General features: G+C 46.8%; 1 protein-coding gene across 2 annotated transcripts; it reads right to left on the bottom strand.

Annotated features, from left to right (window-relative positions):
• Positions 1-27,999, bottom strand: ano10b (anoctamin 10b). 2 transcript variants are annotated; one of them, XM_061245950.1, is made up of 19 exons: positions 27,620-27,999; positions 26,090-26,179; positions 22,716-22,858; positions 22,389-22,489; positions 22,078-22,250; positions 20,918-21,170; positions 20,229-20,358; positions 11,927-12,153; positions 10,650-10,823; positions 9,874-10,014; positions 9,551-9,670; positions 5,127-5,741; positions 4,982-5,037; positions 4,796-4,870; positions 4,167-4,331; positions 3,109-3,300; positions 2,642-2,779; positions 1,623-1,739; positions 1-824 (listed from the first exon to the last, which is right to left on the bottom strand). In XM_061245950.1, the coding sequence occupies exons 1-19, from the start codon at positions 27,899-27,901 to the stop codon at positions 816-818; spliced, it is 3,201 nt and encodes a 1,066-aa protein (XP_061101934.1). In that variant the 5' UTR covers positions 27,902-27,999; the 3' UTR covers positions 1-815. The 2 variants fall into 2 exon arrangements, with proteins under 2 accessions (XP_061101934.1, XP_061101936.1); XM_061245952.1 differs by having other exon boundaries at positions 27,658-27,795.

The following is a 27,999-nucleotide window of genomic DNA, read 5'->3' as shown; positions in this document are numbered from 1 at the left end:
TGAGTGTATTAGTCTTACATTTATTTATTGAATTGTTTCAACCATAAAGTGTGTGCGTGTGTGTGTGTGTGTATGCTGAGAGTCAGTGCCATATACAGCAGGACAGAGAATATACACCAGTTTCAGTAGTTCAGTGCATTTTATAGCTGTTATATGACTATAGGCCTCAGCTGCACAGTGTACCATACGAATATTCAACCACAGTTTAACCAGTCATCTTAATTCAGCGATCCTCTCCCTTCTTTGGTTACTTAACACCTGTAGTTCAGCCCTGATGACTGACATTTGTGCTGATTATACTTTCAGCCATAAACACTGCCTTAAACGGCGCCCTGATCTGAGATCTGCCGTACGGCCGGGATCAGTCCACAAGTGACATTTTAAGCAATAAATACTATGCAGATGCAGTTAAAATCGCTTGCTTCATTTTCAAAACATTTATGCACCATTTGTGTGTGACTAATATTCATGTGCAACTCTGGAATTTCAGTTTAGAGAAACTGAAGATAAGATAAAACACAATAAATACTTTATTTCTCCTGTCAGAGATTTCTCTGTACAGGACGTCTTGCTTCAAGGGCATTTTCTCTCATTTTGAAACTCTGGTCCTCCCAGGCAGTGGCATGATGTGTCCTCCAGGGGGCGATGTGTTGGAATCCAGGTCGCAGAGCCTCGGTTGGCTTTGTCTGTATAACTAGAGCCTCCAGTCCGTCTCCTCCCTACACCCGCCTGATTCATTGTGGAGCTGATACAAACCCGTGGTGTTAAGCCGAGGTCAGGGCGCACTGCCCAGAACACATGTAATCCTGGCACCGTCACTGCTTCTATAAATGAATAATAAAAATACTTATTTACCTGACGCTTTTATTCAAAGTGGCTTACAGTTGATTAGAATAAGGTGGACCTTTCTCAAGGACCCAACTCCTGAACCTCCAACCTTCCAGGTCCCCGTTATGTAGCCACTAGCCTACAGACTGCCCTGCCTTCTAACAGAGCAAAGAAATGGCTATAGAATTGACTACAACCCCGGAGCCGTTAAACATTTTGTATGCGTTTTCAGGTATCAAATGAATCCTAAGACCTACACCTCACTCTCTGGTACTTTAAGTAGTTTGGTATTTAGAGCAGGGCTGCCCAACACTGTTCCTAGAGATCTACCATCCTGTAGGTTCACGCTACCCCTAAGAAAGCACACCTCATCCAACAGCTGGGCTGAATCCGGAATGTCCACAGTCCAGACTAGCGCACTCGGCCCTCCCGGACTTTGGTCTTAGGTACTGTGATGTTGAGTGAAGTGTGCAGCGTCATTGAGTGAGGTCTGCGAGGGTTACTGCACTGAGACTGGACCTCAGACCTCACTCATCGCCAAGGACACGACCCCATATAAATATAAAATAAAAAAATAACTAAACTAAACATTGAGCTACTATTAGTAGAATCGCATGGGCCAAATTAGGCTTGAGCCTAAAACCTACAGGATGGTAGCTCTCCAAGGACAGGGCTGGGTAAACCCAGATTTTAGTGCCATCTCTTCTGCCCCAGCACGTAAAATGTTGTTTTGTTTGATGCTGGCTGCTGTGCATGCTGGGTATTTCACGCTCCTCTGACTCTGACTCTCTCACCTGCTGGTTGAGGGCCTGCAGGGAGTGGAACTCGATCTCGTCCCTCTTTTTCCTGATCCAGTCGGGCTCGTCCGGGATCGCAAAGGACAGAATCATCTTTATCAGGATCAGGATGTGCTGGTGACACACACACACACACACACACACACACACACACACTGAATACAAGTCTGAGTCCACCGTGGTGTAAATAGAGCGCACAGCAGTCACCCTTTCTCCAGACTGCAGAGTGTCCAGACTGCAGATCTAGATCAGTTGGCAGAAAGTGTTTTTTTTTTTTTTTTTCTAAATTCTTTTTCTTGAACCCTTTGAAGAATGTTTTTATTTTTTTTATTATTTTATTACTATGTCAGTGTTCTAGAAATTGCTTTCAATTTCCAGCTGTGATTCTTAAATCGGCATTAGAATGTCCACAAGTCAAGAAGACAGGAGAGGAGCTCCATCTACTGGCTCCGTGTGTAAATGGCACACATGGCCAACACAGGAAAGCTGTGGGGTTGAATAGGCTGCTACAATAATCATCTAGTGTTATCCCATATCCTCAAACCATCCTTTCTACCTGGAACCCACACGTCTATACCCCATATTCTCTAGTCCTTTACCTGCTCTCCTGACCCTCCCATACACTGTTATACACCCACACACCGCACACCATCTAATGCTTGTAGGAGCAACATGGCTCAGGCAGTAAGAGCAGTTGTCTGGCAATAGGAGGGTTCGATCCCGGCCCGGGCTGTGAGCAAGACTCCTAATCCCTAAATGCTCCTGACGAGCTGGTCAGTGCCTTGCATGGCAGCCAATCGCCGTTGGTGTGTGAGTGTGTGTATGAATGGGTGAATGAGAAGCATCAATTGTACAGCGCTTTGGATAAAGGCGCTATATAAATGCCAACCATTTACCATAATGCCTCATATTCCTTTATTACCTCTGCTCTCAGTCGGATTATACACTCACACACGCCATCATACACTCCCATATGCAGCACAGAACATTTGCCCACTGAGCCTCTGTCCACATACCTCTATTAGGATGGCAAAGAGCAGGGCATTTCGACTGCTGAAACCGCCCTCCTGGCAGAACAGTTTCACCCGCGGAGACAGCAGGAGCAGCCAGCAGTTGGATATGACCGAGACAAAGCCCAGAATCTCAAATGCAGCCTGGAAGACAGACAGACGTACATACATACATTCAGGCAAACGCACACACACACACATACACACACACGGTCACATGCAGGCAGACATACAAGGAGAAATAGGTATTAAGAGAAACAGAGTCTACTCATATATCATAATTGATCGTTTATGCTTTTCATAGACACTGCATTTAAATGTAGCAAGATTTAGCCACCGCATGCAAAAGTGTTACTTCAGGCTCCAAAATTCAAACGCACGACCCATCTCGCACACTCCTTAATGCACACTCCTTAAGGCTTACTCTCTCCGAGCACATCCACCACCACCACCACCACCAAGCGGCTCCTGACCTGCCACACCCCCATGCTAGCCACGGGGGCGGAGAAGGGCTTCTGGAAGAGTCTGCAGATCTTGAAGGCGTCGGTGCGCATCTCGGTCACGTTGTTGAGGAGCAGGAAGACGGCGGTGAGGGGGTACACACACGAAAAAAGACTCAGGTACCCATACTGCACCAGGAGCTCGATGTACTCTGAAAACAGGCCCTGAGACACAAGCACACATGACCCTGAAATACACGCAAACACTGAACAATGTGTACAAACACACACAGAGTGCCAGTATTCAATTTCCCTTTAAAGTTTAACTGTTGTTACACTAAATTACCATGCGTGCAGCAAACTAGCTAGGTTACACTCAGTGACCACTTAATTAGGTTTTTATTACTTATTTTTTAAACTTGTTGGTCTGCTGCTACTGTAGTCCATCCACTTCAAGTTTGAATGTGTTGTGTGTTCAGAGATGCTCATCCGTACACCACTGCTGTAACACTTGGATATTTGAGTTACTGTCACCATCAACCTAAACCAGGCCATCACCACTAACAGGGCATTTTCACCTGCAGAACTACTGCTCGCTGAAAGTTCTTTGCTTTTTGCACCATTCTCGGTAAAGTCCAGAGACTGTTGTGCATCCCAGGAGAATCCCAGGAGATTCCCAGGAGATCAGCAGTTTCTGAGATACTCAAACCGCCCCGTCTGGCTCCAACCATGATCACATTTCTTTCCCATTCTGACATTTGATCTGAATAACACCTGAACCACTTGACCATGTCTGCATGCTTTGATTAACTGAGTTTCTGCCAGCTGATTGGCTGATTAGACACAGTGTTTGCATTTGAGCTGATGTACAGGTCTACCTAATACAGAGTGGTCACTGAGTGCATTTTTCTCAAGGCTCCTAAACCAAACATTATTTCTTTGTCAGTTTCTGCAGGTTTACCTGTGATTTGCCACTAAGGTACAAACTGAACAAAGCATGGTATGAAGCTTGCACGCTAGGTAGGCTATATTTATCCAGGGAGAAAAACACACAGGTCCATAAACATAGGTATGAGGGACGGAGGACCCACAGGGAATGGAGGCAGACTGGTTTGCGCCCTTATGCGGTCCACTTCTGGGTCATCTTCCTGCAGCTTCTTAGCTGAAGTGCCGAAGAAGCGGTCCACCAGGAACGGAACCAGGACCTCCGTGCACTGGCTGACCAGCTGGGTCACGATCAGCAGAGAGGACAGTCTCTACACACAGAGACACGCGGTACAGTGTATAAGTGTATAAGATATGTACAGTGCATAAGGACACATACAGGGTATATGAAGCCTGAGGTGCGTATCTCACCCGGGAATGAACAGTACATGGCAAGTTTCAGGACAGAAACTGCTGTTGTTATATCACAGGTACAGAAACATAGCTATGCTTATATCACAGGTACAGAAGCAAAGCTGATACAATAAATACAAGCAAATGACTTAGGTCTTGTAAACACAAGCACTAAAACCAGTTTAAAAAAAAAAACAGTTTGGCTCCTAAAAGAGATCAAATCCGCGATGTAGAATCGAAAAACGTTAAGAAAACCGTTAACCGGTTTTAGCCGTGATGTGCGTGGACAGGTCAATGTAGTGATAACCTCCCTTCTGAAACATTTCCCAAATATTTGAGTGTGTGCGCAGCTTCATTGTATGGCAGGCGCCCCTCACCACACCTTGCGCAATAGCGGCAGGTCCTGCTTGAAGAAGGCGATGTGGAACAAAATGGCAAAGTAGTTGAAGAACGTGAACTGCGTGGGAGAGAGGAGAGAAACACCAGGTCACGGTCACGTCAGCGGGGGCACCCCCACACACAGAGAGGACAAGGAAGACGAGGAGGAAGAGCCCCAAGATGCACCCACCAGGAGGGCCTTGACGGTGAGGTGGTTCTGGAAGGCAGACTCCTCTCTGTGGTTCTCTACGGGAGACGTGCGGGGAGAAAAGTCACTCAAACTGTCACTCGAACACGGCTCCCCCGCCCCGCCTCTTCTCCCCCCCCCAACTCACCCCACTCGGTGAGCAGATGCGACACTTTGCCGTAGACGGTCCCGAGCACGTTGACGTACAGGATGTGCGTGAGGGAGGGCACGTAGAGGAGCCCGGCCGTCAGCAGGGAGTCGTACTCGGCGTTGAGGCCCTGAACCGCCGCCTCGCCCCAGTAGAACCCGGCGATGCCCAGGACCACCATCCCCAGGAAGAGGCCCACTACGGGAGCGGAGACCAGCCCGATCCTCAGCTTCCGCCTCCACTCCGGGAAGAGGGGCTCCATCCGGCCCGTGATTGGGCTCTGGCCCACGGTGCCGTGGAAACCGGGCCGCGGTTCGGCGAACCGCTCGGCCAGGTGCAGCGTCCCCCAGTAGTAGGACAGGGAGGAGCTCCGCCGCTTCCACAGCTCCATGACCACCGTGGACCAGAGCATGCTGAACACCGCCTGCACCATCAGGCCTCTGACCGAGGGGCCCTCGTCCTCGTCCTCCCCCTGCACCCCCGCCTTGGGCCCTTCTCCCGGCAGGAACGCCAGGACCAGGCCCAGCGCCGCAGGGAGCACCAGGGCCCAGGTGTAGAAGTCCAGGAAGCTGAAGTAAAACGCCACCCTGCCACCGAAGTAGGCGTTGATGGAGTCTGCGTGCAAGGGAGGAGAGAGACAGATAGTGACGCAGAGAAACAGAGACATTAAGCAGAACTACCACTAGGACCAATTTTCACCTTGTTGTCACTGGTCACGGCATGTACACTGGGTTATAACTGAGTATCACACACACACACACACACACAGTCTCACAAACATTACTGAGATGTGGTTTATGTACACTACAACCATTAAGCAGGTGTGTTTTATAGATGCAAATGGTCAGGACAGCAGTGAGTGATAAGAAGGTCAATATTGCCCTAGTGAGCAATTCTGCTGAATGTCTTTCATTCATATTAATTTGATAAATATTTTCCTGTCTTTATATAGTGCCATAAAACGAGGAAGCATGTGTAAGGCCTTTAAATGGTTTTATTTTACTGAAGTAGGAACCTAATTGAGGCTTGGAAAAAAGAAAAGGGAGACCTTTCTGTGAACTGTTTTTTTAATTCAATGCAGAAGTTAAATGCAGAGTGATTATTGGTTGACCAGAGGTCACCACGGTCTGTTGTAATTAAACTTCACAGCATTGTATGCGCACTGGCAGGAGTTCAGCATAGCACATTTTAATGTTTAATCGTCTCACTTATCAGTATCTCTAAATTAACATTTTTAATAGTTTTCCCAATCACTGTGAAGGGGCTTAATAGAAAACTGTGAGGAAAATAAAAGCTTTATTTTTATTAAGAGAGCTGGAGAGAAAGACAGGCAGGAAGATTGAGACGCTGCTATGCTAACTGGTCAAGTGTCAACGTTCAGTAGGCTATAGCCGTAGCTATTCTGTTTTCCATTTTACTTGCTTCCCTCGAGACGCAGTCGAAGCATGATGTGCAGGTCCATAGCCCAGTTTAAGGACAATATATTAGTAAAGTATCTGGAATAATTGCGAGATTTGATCGGTCTTTGTCCGAATGAACGGATCGTCCCAAATTCTGGAGGACTTTGCATCGACTGTGTTGTGCAGGTGGATTCTAGTCACCGGAGGACATGACGGCCCTTGAACAATTTCCTGGACTGAACTGCGTGAGTGAGCTACAATTTGCCTTCTGCAAGAGAGCTCCAACTAAGCACGCCAACGTTTTTATTTTTTGTGGGGCATTGTTTTATGTGAACTTGCCAAAGTGCATATTCGTGTGAATGTGTGTTTTTCTATTTTCTTTTATCATAATACAAACAAATTCGTCTCCAGATTGTTTGAGTGAGTGTGTCGTTGCTTAACTGCTTGAGTTTCAATTCCCTAAGATACTATTTAGGACGGGGCCTCGGGATTTCTTATGTTTGAGCTTATTTTTGGCCTTTACACTTCTACAGAGGAATAAGGAACTTCATCATCATAGAGCTATATCCTGTCGTCACCCTAGCGAGTCAAAGTAACAACACATGACTTACACATGAGAGAGAGAGAGAGAGAGAGAGCTCTCAGGAAATCAGCTGTAACTCTACACCAGGGACAAAAATATATAAAATGCGCTACAAATGACACATAGGACACCTAGGATTAAAAATGAGCTCTAGAGGGAGCTTCAGCCCGGCCGTGAACTTGGAAAGAAAGCCTATAGGGCATTCTACGCCATAAAGAGGCGCATTAAAATAGATACACCAGTCTGGATTTGGCTAAAAATATTCCAAATATTTAAATGAGCAATTGAACCTGGCAGTGAAGTGTTGGGTTTGCTTACAAAGCGTTTTTTTGCAAACTGGGACAAATAGCCACCAGAAACCCTGTACTTCACTAAAAATATCCTCTGTGCTCAGAGAACAAATGGCAAACAATGCATGCAGGGCGGAATTAGGCCAGTATCCAACATCCAAAAAAGAGCCATTCAATTCTGGAAACGTGCGAAACACAGCAATCCACACTCATCCCATGACAAGGCCCTGAAATGCAAAACCCCAGTGAAGAAACCCTCACTCAGCTGGTCCTTGGGCTCAGTCCAGTAACTCCAACCAACACCACCCAGCCTCTGAATAGCACCCAACTTAATGAACCAAATTATATCAAAACGCAGACAAAATGATATTAATCATTATTGGTACAGACTCAGTGAGCACAGCCAGGCTATGGAGACCAGCCAACGCTGGCAGACCTGGCTGCAAATAGAAGAGGGTGTTTGCTCACACTGAAACCAACATTAGATTGAGACAGAGCTCAGGAAATGTGCTAAATATAAACAAATTGGAGAACAGTCTTCCCAAAATTCAAAATGCTATGCCCAAACCTGTCTGAAACAAAATAAATGCAAACACTTCTCGGTGAGGCTGCAGAATGTGTAGTTTCCTGTCACAGCTGGAGAAACAACAGTGACACCTGTCACTCACATAACTCACATGCATCATAACGCATCACACCTATCCTGGCTCCCCATCCCCAACCGGATCAAATTCAGAACCCTTCTCCTCAGCTTTAAGTGTCTAAACAACTCTGAAGACCTGCGGTAATACCTGAAAAGGTCTGCAGGTCTAAAGGTCTAAAGGAATGGATAAAAATTAAAGAATCTAAATGTGCAAAACATAGACAAACCCAATAGCTCAGAGCTGCAGATCCTGCCATGGGCATATGCAAAAGCTTTGACTCTGGGGGGTGATTATTTTTGTAAATTTCAACCTGGTCCGCGACTGGGACAGAGAAGGAGGAGAGAGACAAATTCCAGCAAAATTTGACTTAAACTAATTCAGTCCATCACTGAACCAAAATTCTATGGCAGCGAGGGGTCCACGAAGTTGCCAGATATGATTTTGCTAATTGGGACAAACATTCCAATCAGTTGAAACCCTGCATGTGCAGAGAAATACAAACAATGCATGTGTGAATTAGGCCCATTTCCTTATAAAACAGTGACGCCCACTCATGTCATTATAAAATCCTGCATTGTCAAAGAGAGTCCCCTCACCCACCTGGTGGCAAGGATCATTTCACCCTCTAACGCCATATAACCTCCATAAATACCATAAATACTAAACCAGTGCTAAACATTGTTTACCAAATTACAACAAAATCCCAATACAACTACCTTAACCGCCCTATGTAGGGTGGCCTGTAGCGTAGCGGTTAAGGTACATGACTGGGACACGCAAGGTCGGTGGTTCGATCCCCGGTGTAGCCACAATAAGATCCGCACAGCCGTTGGGCCCTTGAGCAAGGCCCTTAACCCTGCATTGTTCCAGGGGAGGATTGTCTCCTGCCTAGTCTAATCAACTGTACGTTGCTCTGGATAAGAGTGTCTGCCAAATGCCATTCATATCATTCATGTAACTGCTGGGAAACAAAAGCAAAAGCACAAGCCAAAGCAAAATGAAATTCTGCCTGGTCCTAAAAAGATAGCACACCATAGCAGGTGACTGATCAGAAATGACTCATCAAAAATTAGGCCCAGCGAGCGCAGCCTGGCCATTGAGAGGGGCACACGGGCAGACCTGGCTTCTGCAGACACAGACCGTGCTCCCACTGCAGTCAAGAAGGAGTCCGTTTTTTCTTTGAGAAAGTTTGAGAAAAAAACAGTACCCTAAACGTCAAAAAGGGATAAAAAAAGAATCTTCTAAACCACCAAGTAAAAGTGAAACTAGGAAGTAGGAAGCACAATATGTGACCTCATGCCACAAATTTAGGAACAGTGAGTGGCCCTAGTACATTGCGTCATTAATGGCATGCCTTTAAATTGACCTGTGCTGTGGAGATTATATTAGAATTATCATTTAAAACATGTGTGTGTGAGAGAGAAAGAGAGAGAGAGAGAGAGAGAGAGAGAGAGAGAGAGAGAGAGAGAGGTGGAGAGAGAGAAAGAGCAGTAAGTTGCCCATATACCCAGTGGTTGGCCCCATAGTTGCTTCCTGGTGTACCAGCTCTTTGCCAAGTCATCCAGGCTCCTTTGGTCATGGAGGGGGAAGACCGATAGCACCACCCCAAACTTCTGCAGCTTCTGAACTGCAGCAGAGAAGGGGGGGGGGGGGGGTCATACACACACATTCAGACATTCATCTGGTTGCTGTTGTTCTCAAGCTTAATCAAAGTTTAAGCTGAAAAATTGTTCCAGTCTGTTTCAAATATCCAATAGAAGGAGGAGGTCAAACTAAATTGTATGTATCCGACTACCAGATACACACACACACACACACACACACACTTACTAATGCTCTCTCTGGCTTGCAGAAGTCCCTTGGACAGCGGCATCCCAGGAATGTGTTGGTCTTTCTCAACATTCAATGAATCCAATTCGTACTTCACAACAAACTGCCGCTCAGCTGCCGTCAAAAACTCCTGCATGTTATCTGCACAGAAGAGACAGTCGTCCGTCAGCATCGCCGTCCCCAAACTGCAAGCTGGGCTATGCCTCCCATCCAGTAGTCCCCCGAGCCCACACATCATCTATTTTCTGATGGTATAGTTACAGTACACCGTCACACATCCCTGTGATCGGCTGGAGCTGAGTGTCGTGTTCCTATGCAAAATGAAGCTGTGTGTGTTCTTAAAAGAGTTGCTAAAAATGGGCGCTGTGTTCTTAATTAATTAAAGGTACAATAGGTTTGGACTCCTAACGGTCACGGGAGGAGTTGCGGCAACAAACAAACATCAAACCCCAACACTGTTTATCCCTCCCCTTTCTCTGTGAACACGCTGACATTGAAAATCTTTCAACCATTTTCAACCAATGAGCTTGAATTATTGTACAACGGTACAATGTTTTGGTACAGAGTATCGGTGCGTCAACTGTGAGATATGTTTTGAAACCTGAATTTAAGGACTATAAACACTGGCAGAGGGTGAGTCAACATGTCGGTGAGACTTTTTCAATGACAGGAACGGATTTACAATGGTCTTGTAACACATGTTTTAACAGAAAGATCTTACCTATTGTACCTTTAAGTCAGTGTTCCAATGAATCAGGTCGTGTGGAATTTCTTACCGACATTCTTGAAGCTGTCGCGGTCCTGGTAGGAGAAGGCGGCCATGCTGCCGTCCTTGTAGGGCTTGCAGAGGCCGAGGTCCTCTGTGACGCGCAGGAGCGTGCAGCGCGGCGCTGCCACCAAGATGACGTCCCCATCGCTGTCCTCCCCGGGGTGGGCCAGCAGCTGCGCCCCTGCGGTGCATCAAAATACATCACATACATCCTGCACAAGGCCTGGTCTCATCAGCCTCAGCACGGCTGATGCACTGCTAGGAAGACAGCGCATAGAGTAGCTTCAGCAGCAGTGATGATCACGGCACATAGAGTAGCTTCAGAATCAGTGATGATCACAGCACAGAGTAGCTTCAGCAGCAGTGATGATCACGGCACATAGAGTAGCTTCAGCAGCAGTAATGATCACAGCACAGAGTAGCTTCAGCAGCAGTGATGGTCACAGCACATAGAGTAGCTTCAGAATCAGTGATGATCACGGCACATAGAGTAGCTTCAGAATCAGTGATGATCACGGCACATAGAGTAGCTTCAGAAGCAGTGATGATCACAGCAGCAGTCATTCATCGGGGCTTCAGCAACATGAAGCAGAGCACGCAGCTTCATGTAATACATTACAATGGTAATGGCCTCAATTATTTGGATGATTCTTTTATCCAAACCCACATACAGTTGATTACACTAAGCAGGAGACAATCGTGGAGCCGCGGTGGCGCAACAGGCTAAGACACAGCAGACTTGTGGTTGCAGTTTGCTGCAGTTGCACACCGGGGACCGGGGTTCGATTCTCGGTCCAAAAGCCAAGTTTGGCCGGCTCACGTGGAGCAGCAATAATTGGCTCGCTGCTCCAGAGGGAGGGACTTGGCAGGGTTAGTAGATCGCCGCACAAAAACAAGCACCTCGAGCGCCTTGGCATCACGGTCAGGACTTGTGAGAGGCTTGAAGAAGGCGTGTCGCTCTCCTGTCGGCCGCCGAGGGACGGGGTGTGGGCGGTGTATTTAATACTAGCTCTAATTGAATCAGACGGGGTCCAATTGGCTACCAAATTGGGAGAAAAAGGGGAAAAATCGGATAAAAATATGAAATAAAAAAAAAAAGCAGGAGACAATCCCCTCCTGGAGCAGTTAAGGTTAAGGGCCTTGCTCAAGGGCCCAACGGCTGTGCGGATCTTATTGTGGCTACACCGGGAATCGAACCACCGACCTTGCGGGTCCCGTTCACAGACCTTCGCCACTACGCTACAGGCTGTGCGAACCGCAACGCGCTTCGCGCACGACCCTCACCTCCCTCCGCCTCCGGGGCCTCAATCCGGGAGATGATCCACTTCTTCGTGGCGGGCTTGACTTTGGGTGCCAGTTGGATCATGACCAGCGGCTCCACCTGGTCGTTGTGGCAGCAGGGACAGCTGACCGGAGTCCAGGAGCCCGCCTTCAGTGCCATCGCCAGGGCCGAAGAGCCCCTGTGCTGCAGCTGAGCCTCTGACGTCATCCTCACGTCGCTGTGGAGAGCGCTGTACAGGAAGAGGTTCAGACGATCACAAGGACAGCTTTAGCAGAGACCGGCCGGAGGCTAACATTAGCTGTAATGCTTGTACAAATTAATGATGGCAACAATTACGATGGAAAATCTTCCATTCCTCACAACTGGTGACATTGTGGATAGTGGGTAGCTTTGCTACATACAATATAATTTCTAGCATTTTGGCGCTGTTCTCCAGCACATTGGATTTGAAATGAAAGAATTAATATGAGGCTGACATGCAAACTGTCTCCTTTAGGTATTTAGGTCCATGTTGGGTGATCTGTGTATGAATTACATCCCATTTTAGGAAACTAAAAGACAGTTGGCTTTGCAGCTGTTCCTAATTAGTCAGGTGTATTTAATCAATTCCTCAGTGCAGGTATAAGAAAGCTTTCAGTATCTAGTCTTGATTCTAGGCTTTCATTTGGATTCTGTTATTGGTGTTTGTCAACATAAAGAACAGAGTTGTGTCAAGGAATACACGAGGCTGAGATATAATGAAAAAAACATTTTGCCCTTCTGTTACTCTGCATCTTTGTGACAGTCTTCTGTAAAAAAGCACAATGCAAATTCAATTGATTTGAATTTGAATTGAAGATGTCGTAAAAGGTTAAGCGTATCTCTGACTGACACCACTCATCTGTAGCTCACCCTCTCACTCCCCCTCACTCCCCCTGTTACTTGCCCTCCTACCCCCATCACTCACTTATCACTCCTCCCCTCACAGGTGACTTACAGCGCTATATACACTCGGTGAGCTCTTTACTAGGCATTTCACTTATTTCTTTAACTTATTGCTCTTCAGCTACTGTAGAACTTAGAGGTTTGATGCGTTGTGTGTTCAGAGATGCTTTCTTCATTCCACTGTTGTCATGTGTGGTTATTTGCGTTACTTTCGGCTTCCTGTCAACTTTGACCTGGCCCTTCTCCTCTGACCTGTCTTATTAATAGCATGTTTTTGCCCGCAAAACAAAACTGCTACTCACTGGATGTTTTTTGTTTTTGAACCATTCTTGGCAAACTCTAGAGACTGTTGCTCGTAAAAGTCCCATGAGATCAGTCGTTTCTGACATACTCAAGCAACCCTATCTAGCACCAACAATCATTCCACGGTCAAAGTCACTTAGATGACATTACTCCCCCATTCTGACATTTGGTCTGATTTGCATTAACAAGCTGGTGGACAGGTCACTGAGTGTATATTTATGGATGCAGACAGTGGAGATAGAGAGCCATATAGTGAAAATGCAGAGAAGGGCCTCCCTACACTAACACAGGCCTGCTCTGGAGCTCTCCTCTAAGCCACACCCACACTGCAGTGCTCTGTAAAGATACCACCCCCAGGAAATGGCCCGTCACTTAGGCACACAGCAGACACACAACAGACAAAGTCTGCACATGATACTGTACCAGCTCCAGGAAACAGCCAGCAACCCGGGCACACACTCGACAAACATTCACAATGCAAATGCACTGCAAGAATACATAATTGACACACAAAATCCACAGCAGATGTGCAAAAGAGACATGAAATGCAGTGCAGACACTTTGCACAAACACCCAAGGCAAAGTCCATTTAACTAGCATGCAAACGTCCCTGCAAATACCCACAGCCAACATGCGACAAGCACACTAGAGAAGCACAGGTATGACAGGCCAACACAAAACAGACACAAATTAAACTGCATCACATTGCAAGCACTCTTTCCCTAGATCCCATATCAGCATAACAATCAATCCCTCAGTCTGTGTCTCGGCGCAAGCACCACTGTGCAGAGCAGTTTTTAATGGCTTTGAGGAGGAGTCTGTTTATCAGAACCCCGGGGTTCGGCTTCCTGTGTGAACGGCTTCTATATACCGAACATTTTATAACACTAACTGCTGACACTTAGGGGGGAAAAACGTCCTGCTGACTCAACATAAAAACACCAGAGAGGGAGACAAGGGCAGGGAGAGGGAGAGTGGAACGAGAGAGCGAGAGATGGGGAGAGGGAGAGCGAGTGACAGAGAGGCAGGCAGGACAGTGATTTAGTGGTCGGCGTTAAAAGTGAAAGTGCGCAGGGAACCTTACCTTCCAAAACTCCAAGCTTTGCTGCAGTTTTGGTCTCCGGAGGGTTCCCTGAGCACTCCTCCCCCCGGTGAGATCAGCCGGGCTGTCCCGGGAGGGTCCCTGCGACTGCGGCCTGTCCCGTGAACGTAAAACTAAAAGTACTCCAGCGCAGCAGGAATGCAGACCTCACCCTCTGTGTGTGAGAAAACGTTTTGTTTTCCCTGCCCTGCCCCACCCACTCCAGTCAAGCCAGGCCTCTCGGCTGCCCTGGGTCCAAAAGCCTGACAACCTTCCCCATTGTCGCTGTAGACACATGGGCCCAAACTGCCTTTATGAGCGTGACAGTAGTTATCCAGTGGTGTGGCTGCACTCACCACATTACCATATAAGAGCAGCCCTCTGTCCATTCTCCCTCTTTGCCCTCTGCTTGAACCAGGCCAGCAGGCATGCAAAAATGCTGTATAATGTCAAGATAAAATCATACATCTCCCCCTTAGAAAATAATGTTAAACCAAGAAAATACATTTAATTTGTATACTGTATATATTTGTATCTTTTTTTCCAGTGAAGTGCATTTTTTCCACTAGCTGTGTGTAGTTGAAGACCTCCAGGGAACTTAAGTATTGTTTCTGTGTTTTTTGCGTGTGAGCAGTAGGTAAAAAGGAAACCTTGTTAGTCTATCAACTGTTGTAGACTTGTTGTCAAATTGCTGCGTTAGTTAGACCAGGTGTTTTGCATTTTTGTTATTAGTTATCAAATCTAGTGCGTTTTTTCACCAGCCGCCGGCAGTTTCGCTCGGTTCTGTTATTCTGATTAGGTGATCAGAATCAGTTAGATACTTTGGACGCTGCAATTGTTAGGATAATTATTAGATCGCTAGTTTGCATTAGTAATTAGCAGTTTATATAGGTGTGCTCAGAGCGACGCTCCCTCCCATTTTGGAATGGTATGGTGTGTCAGCACCCCATTACAGTCTGCTCTCTCCCCTTCAGAACGCGCTTCCAGCGACGTGGCCCTCCACGGTGATGGAACCCCACCAACCTCTGCTACCCCTCACTGACCCCCTGTGACAACTTCACAGTTGCAGGGGGGCTATGGAACTGCCAGTCTGCCACACAGAAGGCTGACTTCATTACTGGTTATGCCTCCCTCCTGTCCCTACAGTTCCTTGCCCTTACTGAGACCTGGATTACACCAGAGAACACCGCCACCCCCGCCGCCCTCTCATCCTCCTTCTCCTTCTCACACACCCCCCGGGCCTCTGGCCGTGGAGGTGGCACTGGCTTGCTGATCTCCCCTTCCTGGAAATTCTCTGCGTTTTCCCTCACTGACCTATCCCTATCCACCTTTGAATGCCACGCTGTCTCAATTACTCACCCTGTTAAACTTTATATTGTCGTCGTTTATCGTCCTCCAGGTGCCCTGGGAAGTTTCCTTGATGAGCTTGACACTCGACTCAGCTTCTCCATCCCCCTAGCCCCTCTGCCTCCCTCCCCTTCTCTCACCCCCACTGTTTCTGTCCGATGTAACCTCCGCTCTCTATCACCCTCCTCCCTTGCCCCCAGAGTCACCACTTCCCTCCCTCCTCTTGAATCCTTCTCCAAAATACCCACTGATTCTGCATCTTCCGCACTGCTTTCTTCTCTCTCCTCAGCCCTTGACTCTCTCTGTCCTCTTGTCTCCCGGCCTGCTCGATCCTCCCCTCCCAGCCCATGGGTTTCTGACCTTCTACGTTCCTCCAGGCCCAGCCTACGTGCAGCTGAGAGGAAGTGGAGGAAATCAAAAGAACCATCGGATCTGTCTTCCTACCAGTCTCTCCTGGCGGAATTCTCCTCCGTTATCACCACTGCCAAAAGAAATTACTTCCAAACAAAAATTCAGAATTCCACTTCGAACCCTCGTCAACTGTTCTCCATTTCTCCTCTCTCCTCAGCACACCTCCCCCACCATCTCAGTCCTCGCTCACTACTGATGACTTTGCGGTATTTTTTGACGAGAAGGTTGCAGATATCTGCAGCACCTTCGCGACCACCACCACTTCTATGCCTGCCTCCCATTCTGTGTCTGCCCCGTTTCTCCTCTTTCTGTCCCCTTACAGATGCTGATGTGTCTCACCTCCTGCTCTCCCACTGCCCTACTACTTGTGCTCTGGAACCCATCCCCTCAAACCTCTTTCAGGCAATCACACCTGACATCCTCCCGTTTGTCACCTCCCTTGTTAACTCCTCTGTCCTCTGGCTGCTTTCCCTCATCATTCAAGAGGGCCTACATCACCCCGCTCCTAAAGAAACCCACTCTAGACCCCTCCTGCATTTAAAACTACCGTCCGGTATCTCTCCTTCCTTTTCTATCCAAATCCATTGAACGAGCTGCCTCCAACCAACTCTCTTCCTTCCTCTCACAGAATAACCTGCTGGACCCCCACCAGTCCGGCTTCAGACCTGGCCACTCGACGGAGACTGCCCTCCTCTCTGTCAATGAGTCCCTTCAGGCTGCACGATCAACCTCTCTCTCCTCTGTCCTGATCCTTCTTGATCTCTCTGCGGCGTTGGACACGGTCAACCACTCCATCCCCTTGGCCTCCCTGGCATCTACAGGGATCTGTGGCACAGCCTTAGAGTGGATCAAATCTTATCTCTCTGGCCGGTCCTCCCAGGTGTCCTGGGCTGGAGGGGTGTCAACCCCTCACCCCCTTGTTACAGGAGTCCCCCAGGGCTCAGTCCTCGGACCCCTCCTCTTCTCCATCTACACAAGATCCCTTGGCCCTGTTATCTCTGCTCATGGCATCTCCTATCATTGTTATGCCGATGACACCCAACTCTTTCTCTTATTCCCCCCATCAGACACACAGGTCTCTACCCGTATCTCCGCCTGCCTGAGAGACATCCAGAGCTGGATGGGCAACCACCATCTAAAGCTCAACCCAGGTAAAACGGAGGTCATGTTCATCCCTGCTTTAACCCCTCCCTTCTCTGATTTCTCCATTTCACTAGGGGATACCACAGTGACCTCATCCCCTAGTGCAGGAAACCTTGGAGTGGTGATGGACAACAGGCTATCCTTCTCTGAGAACATCGCCACGGTGATCCGGGCGTGCAGGTTCTTCCTGTACAACATCCGGGGAATTCAACCCTTTCTCACCACCTACTCCTCAGCTCCTAGTTCAAGCAATGGTCCTGTCCCGCCTGGACTATTGCAATTCTCTGCTGGCTGGCCTTCCAGCATCTGCCATCAGACCCCTACAACTGATCCAGAATGCTGCAGCCCGTCTGGTATTCAATGTTCCCAGACATACACGTCACCCCCCTGCTCCGCAACCTCCACTGGCTGCCTGTTATGGCTCACATCAAATTTAAAACTTTGGTGCTCGCATACCAGGCAGTTAAACGATCAGCCCCTGTATATATTCAATCCCTTATCAAGACTTATACACCAACAAGACCCCTCCGTTCTGCCACTTTGTGCCGTCTGGCGCCTCCTCCTCGCCACACCTGCACCTCACGCTCACGATTGCTGTCTGTCCTGGTCCCACGGTGGTGGAATGACCTCCCGGTGGATGTCAGAACGGCAGAGTCTCTGACCTCCTTCAAGCGCAGACTGAAGACCCATCTCTTCAGGCTACACCTTTCCCTCCCCAACTCACCACCATGATTAGCCTTAGACTGTAATGGCACTTATGTATAGATTGTATAGATATTGTTACTTGTATAGGTATTGTTATTTTTTGTATTCTAGCTGCAATTGTGGTATGCTAGTTTGAAAGTTGATTGTACTCTTAAAGGGTTCTGATTTTCTGCATGTTTACACTAGGACTCGGAACTATACTGTCCTCTCAGGTCCTCTTTGCACTTGTTCTTGTGTTTAATTTGCACTTTGTTGTACGTCGCTCTGGATAAGAGCGTCTGCTAAATGCCATGTAATGTAATGTAATGTAATCTTTTTTTCCCATGTTTTTGGAGAAGGGCACACACCATCCATAACTTTGTCCCAAGCTGATGGACAGAAACGGCAGAGCTGGCAGCACAAGAGGAAATTACATCAGTTGTTCAGAGAGCTTATGAGAAACTGTGCCATCCTCGACTGCCAAAGCTAAAACTCAGGATTAGGGAAAACGTTCCCTTCTCACTTTTTCTCAACTTTTTCAGTTTTTCTTTGTCTGTTGTACTGTGAACTGTATTCAAAAACTAACAGTGAGGAAATTCGAGACCTCGTACATTAACAATAGTATCAGAATCAATGAGCATAGTATGTTTTTAAGAATGTTCCTTTTTGTTTGTTTGACATTGTGCGTTTCATTATATTACTCTATAATTTCATTCCATTGCTGTACTTTATATGATGCAAAATATTGGGTTCAATGTCTGATGTTTTCATGCCCCCAAACCACTGTTTTTGGGTGTGTCGAGTTGGTGGTTTCCCCAAAGGCTCCCTTCAATGAGTGCTTATTACAAATTCATACAATGTTCAGTACTGTAATTACACAATTTTCAGGATTCACTGATAATAAACAGGATTTAGACCACATCACACTTATGAAAGAGAATTATGAGAGGGCAAACAATACAGACTGTCCTTGGAAATATACTTTCACTTACAAAGAACGAGAAGTATGTTTTTTTTGTGTTTTTTTTTCCAATGTTGTAGTAAAGTTTTAGAAAATTTGCAACCATAATTTTGTACAAAATAATTATTCAGCATTCTTCCACAATAAAGTGAGCATCGTTGCAAATAAACACCTCCTTGATGTCACCAATACCAGTGTACAACAAAACAAATTTGGCACATCGGAGGGCAGGGCGTGGGGTTTCAAAAGCTTCAAATGGACTTGGAAAAGTCCCGTCATGTTTCTACTGAACTAAACTAAAATATTTCTGCTTTGACAGTTGGGGAAAAACGAAACTTGGAGGACTAGGACTGTATCCTCTTAGAAAAGGGGGTTTGGTGGATATTATGGTAAATGGTAAATGATTGGTATTTATATAGCGCCTTTATCCAAAGCGCTGTACAATTGATGCTTCTCATTCACCCATTCATACACACTCTCACACACACACCAACGGCGATTGGCTGCCATGCAAGGCACCGACCAGCTCGAGAAGGGGTCTGCAGAGGCAGCTTCTCTCCGACATGGGTAAGGCGGGTTTAATTTGGGAAGGTTTCAAGGTTTAACAAGGCATCAGTTTTCCCCCCGACAAATGGCTGAGGTGCTAAAAGAACCAAAATAGTAAGAGACGGGCCTCCATTCGCCATTCTGTAATGGCAATCTTGCGCAGTACGGTGCAGCCTGTGGTGTGTAACAGTCACTGGTTTGAAAGCGGGAGCATTGGGGGGAAAAAAATGTACATTCAGCTGCTGTGTTCCGTCCATGGGAAATGCAAATCGGGTGGAGTGTGTGCACAAAATATTATTCTGCAAGTAGGTGAAGAGCTGTCTTGACTGTATCGGTTTGTCATGACTCATCTCTGAATTTAAACAAGAGCGCTTCCTCATACTAAGAGACTCCAACACACTCCGCCCACTTCTGCCCATGGTCCTGCTCATTACAGAGAAAGGTACGGGCATAAACCTCATCTACATGATGGTTCAGTGCAACAGAAGCATTCCCCCACAGACACGGGACATCTACGGATATCGCCATCTGCCATTATCCTGCGACATTCGCTCAGGTGGTAAGAGCAGTCGTCTGGGCAGCCAGAGGGTTGCGGGTTCCATCCCGGCCTGTGTGTGTCGAAGTGTCCCTGAGCAAGACACCTAACCCTCAAATGCTCCTGACGAGCTGGCTGATGCCTTGCATGGCAGCCAATCACCGTCGGTGTGTGAGTGTGTGTATGAATGGGTGAATGAGAAGCATCACTTGTAAAGCGCTTTGGATAAAAGGCGCTATATAAACGCCAACCTTTCACCCGTCCTTGTTCACTTCCTTTCTAAATCTCTGAATACATTTCCATAAATTAGACATAAATTAGCCCTTTCCCACCAGACACCGTGCCTGGGCAGAGAAGGCCCGCGCTCACTGGAGGCAGAACAGGAAGCGGAACCAGGAGGAGGTCGGAGACGGAGACGGTTGGCCGTCGTGTTCCGAAGGCTCTTCCAGGATCACGGTGCTGAAAGGGTGGTCCCACAACGAGGTGGTGATTCCAAAACCTGCAGCGGGAAGACCACTCGCCCATCATTTACACAGAAGTAGCATAGCAGAGATGCAGACCCCCCCGACACACAAAATGGATACAGAGGCAAGGCAGACAGACGTTCTGGAACAGTCAAAACAACAACAGTCAACCCAAAAAAAAAAAAGGCATTACTGAAGTTCCATCTGCCTGCTGACAACATTTAAATAAAGCGCATAGATGGCAATTGGCAAAATGTAGCCCCCGAAATATAGGCTTGCTCCAGTCCCTACCCCGTGCCCATAGTTCAAGTGATCAAATCTAGCAAAAGCTATCTGCTACTCTACTCTACTGGAGCTTTGTTTACAGACCATTGGCTCCCAACCCTGTTCCTGGAGATTCCTGCAAGTTTTTCCCCATTTCAACCCTAATTTGGCAGACCGGATTCCACTCATTAGCAGCTCAACAAGGTCTCAAGCTGGTTGAATGAGGTGTGCTTTGTCGGGGTTGAAGGGGGAAAGCAAATGGGACGGTTGAGCTCCCGGAACAGGGTCGGGCGTCGCTGCTGTCGACTGCAGCGCACAGTTCTCGCGTACCTGCTCTCTGGTGTTTGAAGTGGTGCTTGATGTGGTACGCCTTCAGTCCGTACAGGTAACTGCCCGGCTGCGGGGAGCCGTAATGGAGGTAGTAGTGGATGAGGTCGTACACCACGTAGCCTCCGAGGCCTCCGGTGAAGAGGCACAGGCTCAGCCCCTCGGGGAAGATCACGGTGAAAAGCAGGTATAAACCCCCAATGAAGGGAGAGGCCAGGCCTGGGGGGAAGACCAGCCGGGAGCGGTCGAACGGGGACTGAGGGAGTAAAGAGAGAGAGAGAAAGAAAGAAAGAAAAGAAAGAAAGAGAGAGACAAAGGTTCAGACATCGCACTACTGCGCTAGGCTGACTTTTCAACAAACTTTTAGGCATTAAGTAAATGTGTCACACAATGATTCTTCAGGTATGGATTTGGATTCAGTAATCTGAGGCAGCAGAAGCAGAGGTGGAAAGTCCAGGGGTCAGAAAGTAAAAGTCAGACAATTGATACATCTTGAATCCTCAATAAGGCAGGTTAGAGAACACAAATTTTGCAGTCATGATCTTTTCACATCTGGGCAGCACTTTGACATTCACCAGTGAAATTCCAGCCCACTAAAATGCTACACGGTTGCCAAACAAGGTGTGGCAATGCCAGAAATATATGTACAGCAAAGCCTAAAGCAGTGATTCAATTTTCAATACATGTATCTGAAGAAATGTGAAAATGTAACAATTACTGACAAAATGGCCGCCATGTTTTCATCCATCCAAACATGCTCTCTGGATGCCGGCTAGAACCTGAATGTCTCTGATACTCTTTGAGTTTTTACTTTATCCCCACAGTCACCTCTCCAGTCTGTTCTGGCCCCCTGGTGGTGGAACGAGCGTCTCGCCACAGAAACCCTGCCCATAATTCCGACGCACTCGCCTTTTAAGATTACAAAAAGCTATGCTATCTGTCGAGTGAGATAGATATGCTATCTGTTTAGGAAGATAAAACACAAAGTGTTGCGTGCTAGATTAACATTACACTTACGGGCCTCTGGGCCTTATTGGTGATACCACATTTTTGTATTCCTGAGAGTTACACCGACGCTGCCCACTCCTGTAGGTTGCTCTGGATGAAGCATCGGGCCAAGTGACTGTCATGTAATATACTGCTCTCCCCCTCCTCCTGCCCACCTTGTGGTGCTGGCCATGCAGCAGGAAGTGAATGGTGATGAGGTAATAGCTGTGGGCGGGAGGGCGCATGTGGAACACAAAGCGGTGGATGCAGTACTCCAGGAAGGTCCACAGAAACACGCCCAGGAGGAAGATGATGGGGAAACTGTACTGGTGGACCACAACAGAGTATTCTGGGGAAGGAAAGGGAGGACAGAGGGATAATGATGGCAGCTAATCACATTATACGCCTCCAGCAGAGCCTATATCCATACACATCCACTGAAGTAATGTGTGCATCTCCAAGTAGTGTGTGTATGCGTGTGTGTTACCTCTTGTGAGGAAAAGTCTAGTCTTTTCTTCTGCCAAGGAGGTGTAGCAGTACCAGCTGAGATAGAACACCACTGGTATCCACACCAAAGGCACCATGTACCTGCAGCACAGTGAAACATCACAGTAAAACACAAGAGAACCATCAGAGTGAAACACACAGAGCCATCAGCGTGAAACACACAGAACCATCAGTGAAACACACAGAACCATCAGAGTGAAACACACAGAACCATCAGTGAAACACACAGAAACATCACAGTGAAACACACAGAACCATCACAGTGAAACACACAGAAGGGGGGGGGGGGGGGGGACACACATCTCACCAGGATGTCTTGGTGGTGGCCTCGAGCAGCGGAGACTGAAAGAGGCGTAGGGGACGGTCCACCGGTTGGTGAACCCAGGCATCGTACTTCTCGCCCAGGTGGCCCACCTGCCAGGCCAGTGGCTGCTGCCAGTCCACCAAGTCCTGTAGCCACCACCGGAGTGCAGCAGAGCAAGGAGACAGCTATTCACTACTCTCCATCTACCGTGCTAACTGACACTGCCATACAAGAGAAATAACATCGCAGCCACTGTCCTGACACTGCCTCGACAACTTGTGCATGTCAGCACCGTCAATCATGAGGGGGATGAGAGCTTCTGCCAAGAAACTCTCTTTTATTGTTCCCTTCCTTGCTTGTATCACACAGGAAGAGCTATAACAGGGTCATAAAAGTATGGTATATGTAGTTGTACAGTTATGAAGAATTTACTACATTGAGGAAAGTTTGATTTCAGCTTGTTTTTCAAGTTCATAATGTTTTGTTTCTGAAAGCTAAAAGAAATAGCATGCATCTACAGGCAGCTTGTTCAAGAGTGCCTCTTAAATATTCCCAAGCTACCATTTTAGAGGATAACCTTTTAATAATAATCAACTGTATAAGTGCAAATCTGCATGGTGTCCGCAACACTGCTAACAGATATACACCACTCTTCTGTTCACCGGACAGGGGTGACGAGCAGTCGGGTGGGGGGTTTATAGGGGGGCAGTAGTGAGAGAGGACAAGAGTGAAGGGGAGAGGGAGAGGGAGAGGGAGAGAGAGAGAGAAACAGTGAGGCAGGGGGGCAATAAGTAAAGAAGGGGTGGGTAAAGGCAGTGTCTCGTCTCTTCACACTGGGTTCTGCAAAGCTCCAGTTGTGCCAACGTCAGTCAGTAGGGGGAGCTATCCCCCATTTTTCTGTGTCAGGAAGAAACATTTTTTATTTATTTTTTTTACACACCTTAACTTCTGTTCTCTGTTAGTAGCATATTCAGTCAATGGGCCTTGTGAAGAACTTGTTTTCAAATCGCTTGCACAAGTTATTTTATCTTAGGTTGGAACTAAATTTATGAGGGGCCCTGCCCTGTCGTATGAATCATGTAAACAATGCATTCCACTCATTTCCTACAGCTCGCCTGGCCCATATAACTCAGATCAAACTTTCACACGGCTCAAACGTGCTCAGAAATGCATTTAGTGGAGGACTGAATCACATTATACTGGACTGAAGAGAAAGTTTATCAACGGTCTGCCATATAGTTATGTTTCGCCATGAACAGCAATCTGCCCTATCAGGCACTGACTACGTGGTGGACTACATCCCTTGTTCTTGTTAATCCCATTGGCCAGCTTTCTGATGGAACCCACCAACAGTATACTGTATTACAACAGACATCTTAATTTAGGACAGTTTTCTGAAGTTAGGAGCATTTCTTGAATCAGACGTGGCACACTCATACGAGCCAAAAACGTAAGATACATTTAGGATAAGAATGAGGCCCATTGTGCATATAGTAAGGAATAACTGTCCTAAATATGAACTTCACAGCTTTTCGCACACGCTGTGTGGACAAAAAGCATGCTCACAAACCGGTAGGAGATGGGCCCAGTCTTTTTCTTAATGATAAAAATAGAAGCATCAATCAAAGCAGGAAAAGCAGCCTCTGCCTGTGCAGAGATGGCAGAACCCCTGCTGTCAGGCCACATTCCTGCACACTCATTCACCTGGATCAAGTGTTTACAGATGAGTATGTCACCTGGATCTGTTGTACTGCAATAAACACGTGCCTATGCACATGTGCACGCACGTTCACACACGCAGACACACACACACAAGTGCACAACATACACACAAAGACACATGTGCATACCTTAAACAAACAGACATGCACACACATGCGTACACACATATACAATGCAATCTGCAAGTATTTGGAGTGGCACAATTTTTGTTGTTTTTGCCAAATTATATTTGAAATGAAGCAATGAATGAGGTTAAAAAAGGTCTTTTTTAGACCTTGTTCTCCCATTACAAAAGTAAGTGGACAAATTTGAACAACAATCTTAAATAAACTTGGCATATTTAATACTTTGTTGTAAATCCTTTGCATTCGATGACTGCCTGAAGTGTGTGAACCATAGACATCACCAGAAGCTAGGTATCATGTCAGACAGGTAGTGCATCTTCAGTTCCTGTTTGTTTCGAGGGCTTTTAGCATTCAGTCCTGCCCTCAGCAAGTTCTGCACACTCACTTGGATTTAGGCCAGGTGATTGACTTGGCCAGTCAAGAACTATCTACTTTTTGGCCCTGAGAAAAACTCCTTAGTTGCTTTAGTAGTATGTTTGGGGTCATTGTCCTGCTGCAAGGTGAAGTGACATCCAGTATGTTTTGAGCCATTTGGTTGGATCTGAGCAGAGATGTTTTTGGACAAGCTGAAATGGAAGTTAGAGCAGCACCAACTTCCGCGATTATCTGAGCAGATAAGATTTCACGCACCACAGCACCTTTTGGATTTCTGTTACAATGTACAATGTATACAATGTTGAGATAAAATTCCTGGAAAATGTCAACTTTCCTGGCAGAGGCATTTCAAGTTTGCCAGGCGTCACAATGAAATATGAGTTTTAGAGGTGCATAACGTTATATGGAAAAGCCTTATATCTTTGTGAATTTGTATATTTGGATAATTGTGCAAGTACTTTCATTTGGATATATTGGCCCGAAAAATGCACTTTTTTTCCCCACTGGTGACCAAGTTAGGGGGGTTATATCTCCAAAAGTAATGTCCAAAACACGTTGTCTGAGGGCACATACAAATTCAGGCCTTGTCATTACAAAATGTGTTTTGTGTTTTTCATTGCAACACATGGCAAACTTAAATGGCTCCACCAGCAAAACAAAATGGAGTATGGAGCTCAGATTTTCAGGAATTGTATATCTCATCCTTATCTACCAACAGCGATAAAAAAACATGACATGCTGTGGTGCAACCTCCTGGAGTCGACACTGAGCAGCTCTTCTGCACACATGAAACCTCTTCCGGCTGCCACAAGGTCAGTAAAGAACAGTGAGACAGTTGCAGAGGCAACCATACATGCCCAAGTGCCATCTCCACCATGTGTCACAGAGGAAGCAGTATGCTTTGGATCATGATCAGTTCCTTTCTTTCTCCACACTGACAGTCTGCACTTCATCCTCATATTCATCATTTCCTTTCGAATCCAACGGGCAGGAATAGAGCCAAGACAACAAACACAAATGGAGCCACTGTTAAAATACATACACACTGCACTGTACAAGCGTGTGCGCACGCATACACACACACACACACACACACACACACCGGTTTGGCTCCTCTAAACCAGGCACACCATAACGGCCTTCTTTATCTCTTACCGTCTCAGGGTCAACTCTGCTGTGGCTGGCAGCTGATGGTGGCGCCATCTCCTCTGCCTTCTCTGGACACCTCCTCCTCTTCCTCGGGACCTTGAATGCAGAGGCCGAGACAACTTTTCCAGTTACCGACCCAAGAACCCAAAAAAATGCCGTAAATTCACAGTTTACAGCACATCACAAGCATCCGGCTCGCAACACACCATTCCAGGAGACTCAGCAGTAAACACGACACAAGCATGTAACAATTACATGTGTGTAGCGAAGGCATGTAATACAAAGAACACACACACACACACACACACACACACACACACACACACACACAAAGACTCGTTCAGGCAGAGTAGTTCTGGAATTGCTGCATTCCAACAACAGAGGACCACTGATAAAAACAACTTCCAATAATACAGTCTGTGTGATCTTGATGGCAATGCACATTCCTCTCTTTTGATGGAACCACCCATGCTGAACCCCAAAGGACTACGCTCATCTGGTCTTCTCTGTGCCCACCTAATATTGGCCACCTGTCTTCCCATTTCCCTCCACTGGTGACTAATACTTTGCACTCAATGTAACATTTTTCAATTGCCAAAGAGACTCTCCAGGACAAATTGTACTGGTCATATTACCCATTTGTTAAATTGTACCAAACCAATTCATGGTAAGTATCTTACCCAAGGCTACAACAGTACTGCTTGGAATCAAAACCAGTACAGCACACCTTTCTCTGTGCCGTTATGGTTTGAATACTGCGTTTCGTTCGTAATGCTGTAAGAAGATGTGGTGATATTTCTTATCAGAAATTTCTTATCAGTCCAAATTATTATAGCTAACAAACGAAACGTGTGAAGTATTTGAACACACGGAGTTTGGGGGTGAACACAGCACGGGTCTGCAGCACGGTGGAGGCTGTGATGATGATGATGTCACGGTTAATTCGCACCATTTATCTTGTGCTCCCGAGTGAAAATGAAGAGAGTCGTGTTCCTTTTGCAGTTTTATATAATTTAGCACGGGGACGGCTCAGCCGCTTCCCGGCGTGTCTAACAGTTTGGGAGTTGGCGCTGAATGAATAAATAAATGCATTCACACATCCAAAGTTACGTCGCAATCACACCTCCCAAAATCTGCCATCAGAATTCCGAAGATCCACTCGGGCTACCTTAGAAAAATCATGGAAATTAATTTAGACGGTTTATAACAAGTCCTCACTATGAGACCTCGCTTGTTCACAAATACGGGAAGTTACATCAAGTGAGCGCAATGCGCCGCCTCCTGTGATATTTTGCTTAAATTAATAAACACCTTACAGCTTCTGATTCGGATTCTGATTTTGAACAGCTTATTATTTTGAATGTAGCCTAAACTACATGAACAAAATATGATATATTATAGCGTAATTTTTGTTGTCCGACTAAACATACTGATGCGCTAAATGAGGCCTCGCTGTGGAGAATGACCCGAAACTCCTTCATTTATCTGGCCAAATTAGTTTCAATTTAGTTTAAGTTTTGTTCAGGGGTAGGCTACCTCTGTTTCTGCAAGTGCACAGTTTCTCTCCATGTCACCTATGTAGTATTGCTCCATCCACCGCCGGGCGTTCTCAGAATGCCGATGCGGGGGTCCGCTCATCAACTGGCTCACGTCTGTCCCTGAGTGGCGCAAAATCACAGCCTCTCCGCCCAGGTGCAATCGAAGGAATTCCGTCACATCATAGACCCGATTCCCTAATAATACCCAGCACGAGTCCTCGGTGCAATGCTGGGCTACTGCCTCCTGTGAGAACGAGCCAGGGGACGTCGATGAAGCCATGAACCTGCCGTAATGATGTGGTCTGAGCTGATAGACCAGGCGCAGCTTCCTCGTTTCTTTGCAGCGATCGAAACACCTGGTCGGCTCATTAGCATGTC

Source organism: Conger conger, chromosome 6, assembly GCF_963514075.1.
Source record: "Conger conger chromosome 6, fConCon1.1, whole genome shotgun sequence".
NCBI lineage: Eukaryota > Metazoa > Chordata > Actinopteri > Anguilliformes > Congridae > Conger > Conger conger.
The sequence above is the reverse complement of the archived record's forward strand: the minus strand, read 5'-3'. Positions and strand labels throughout refer to the sequence as shown.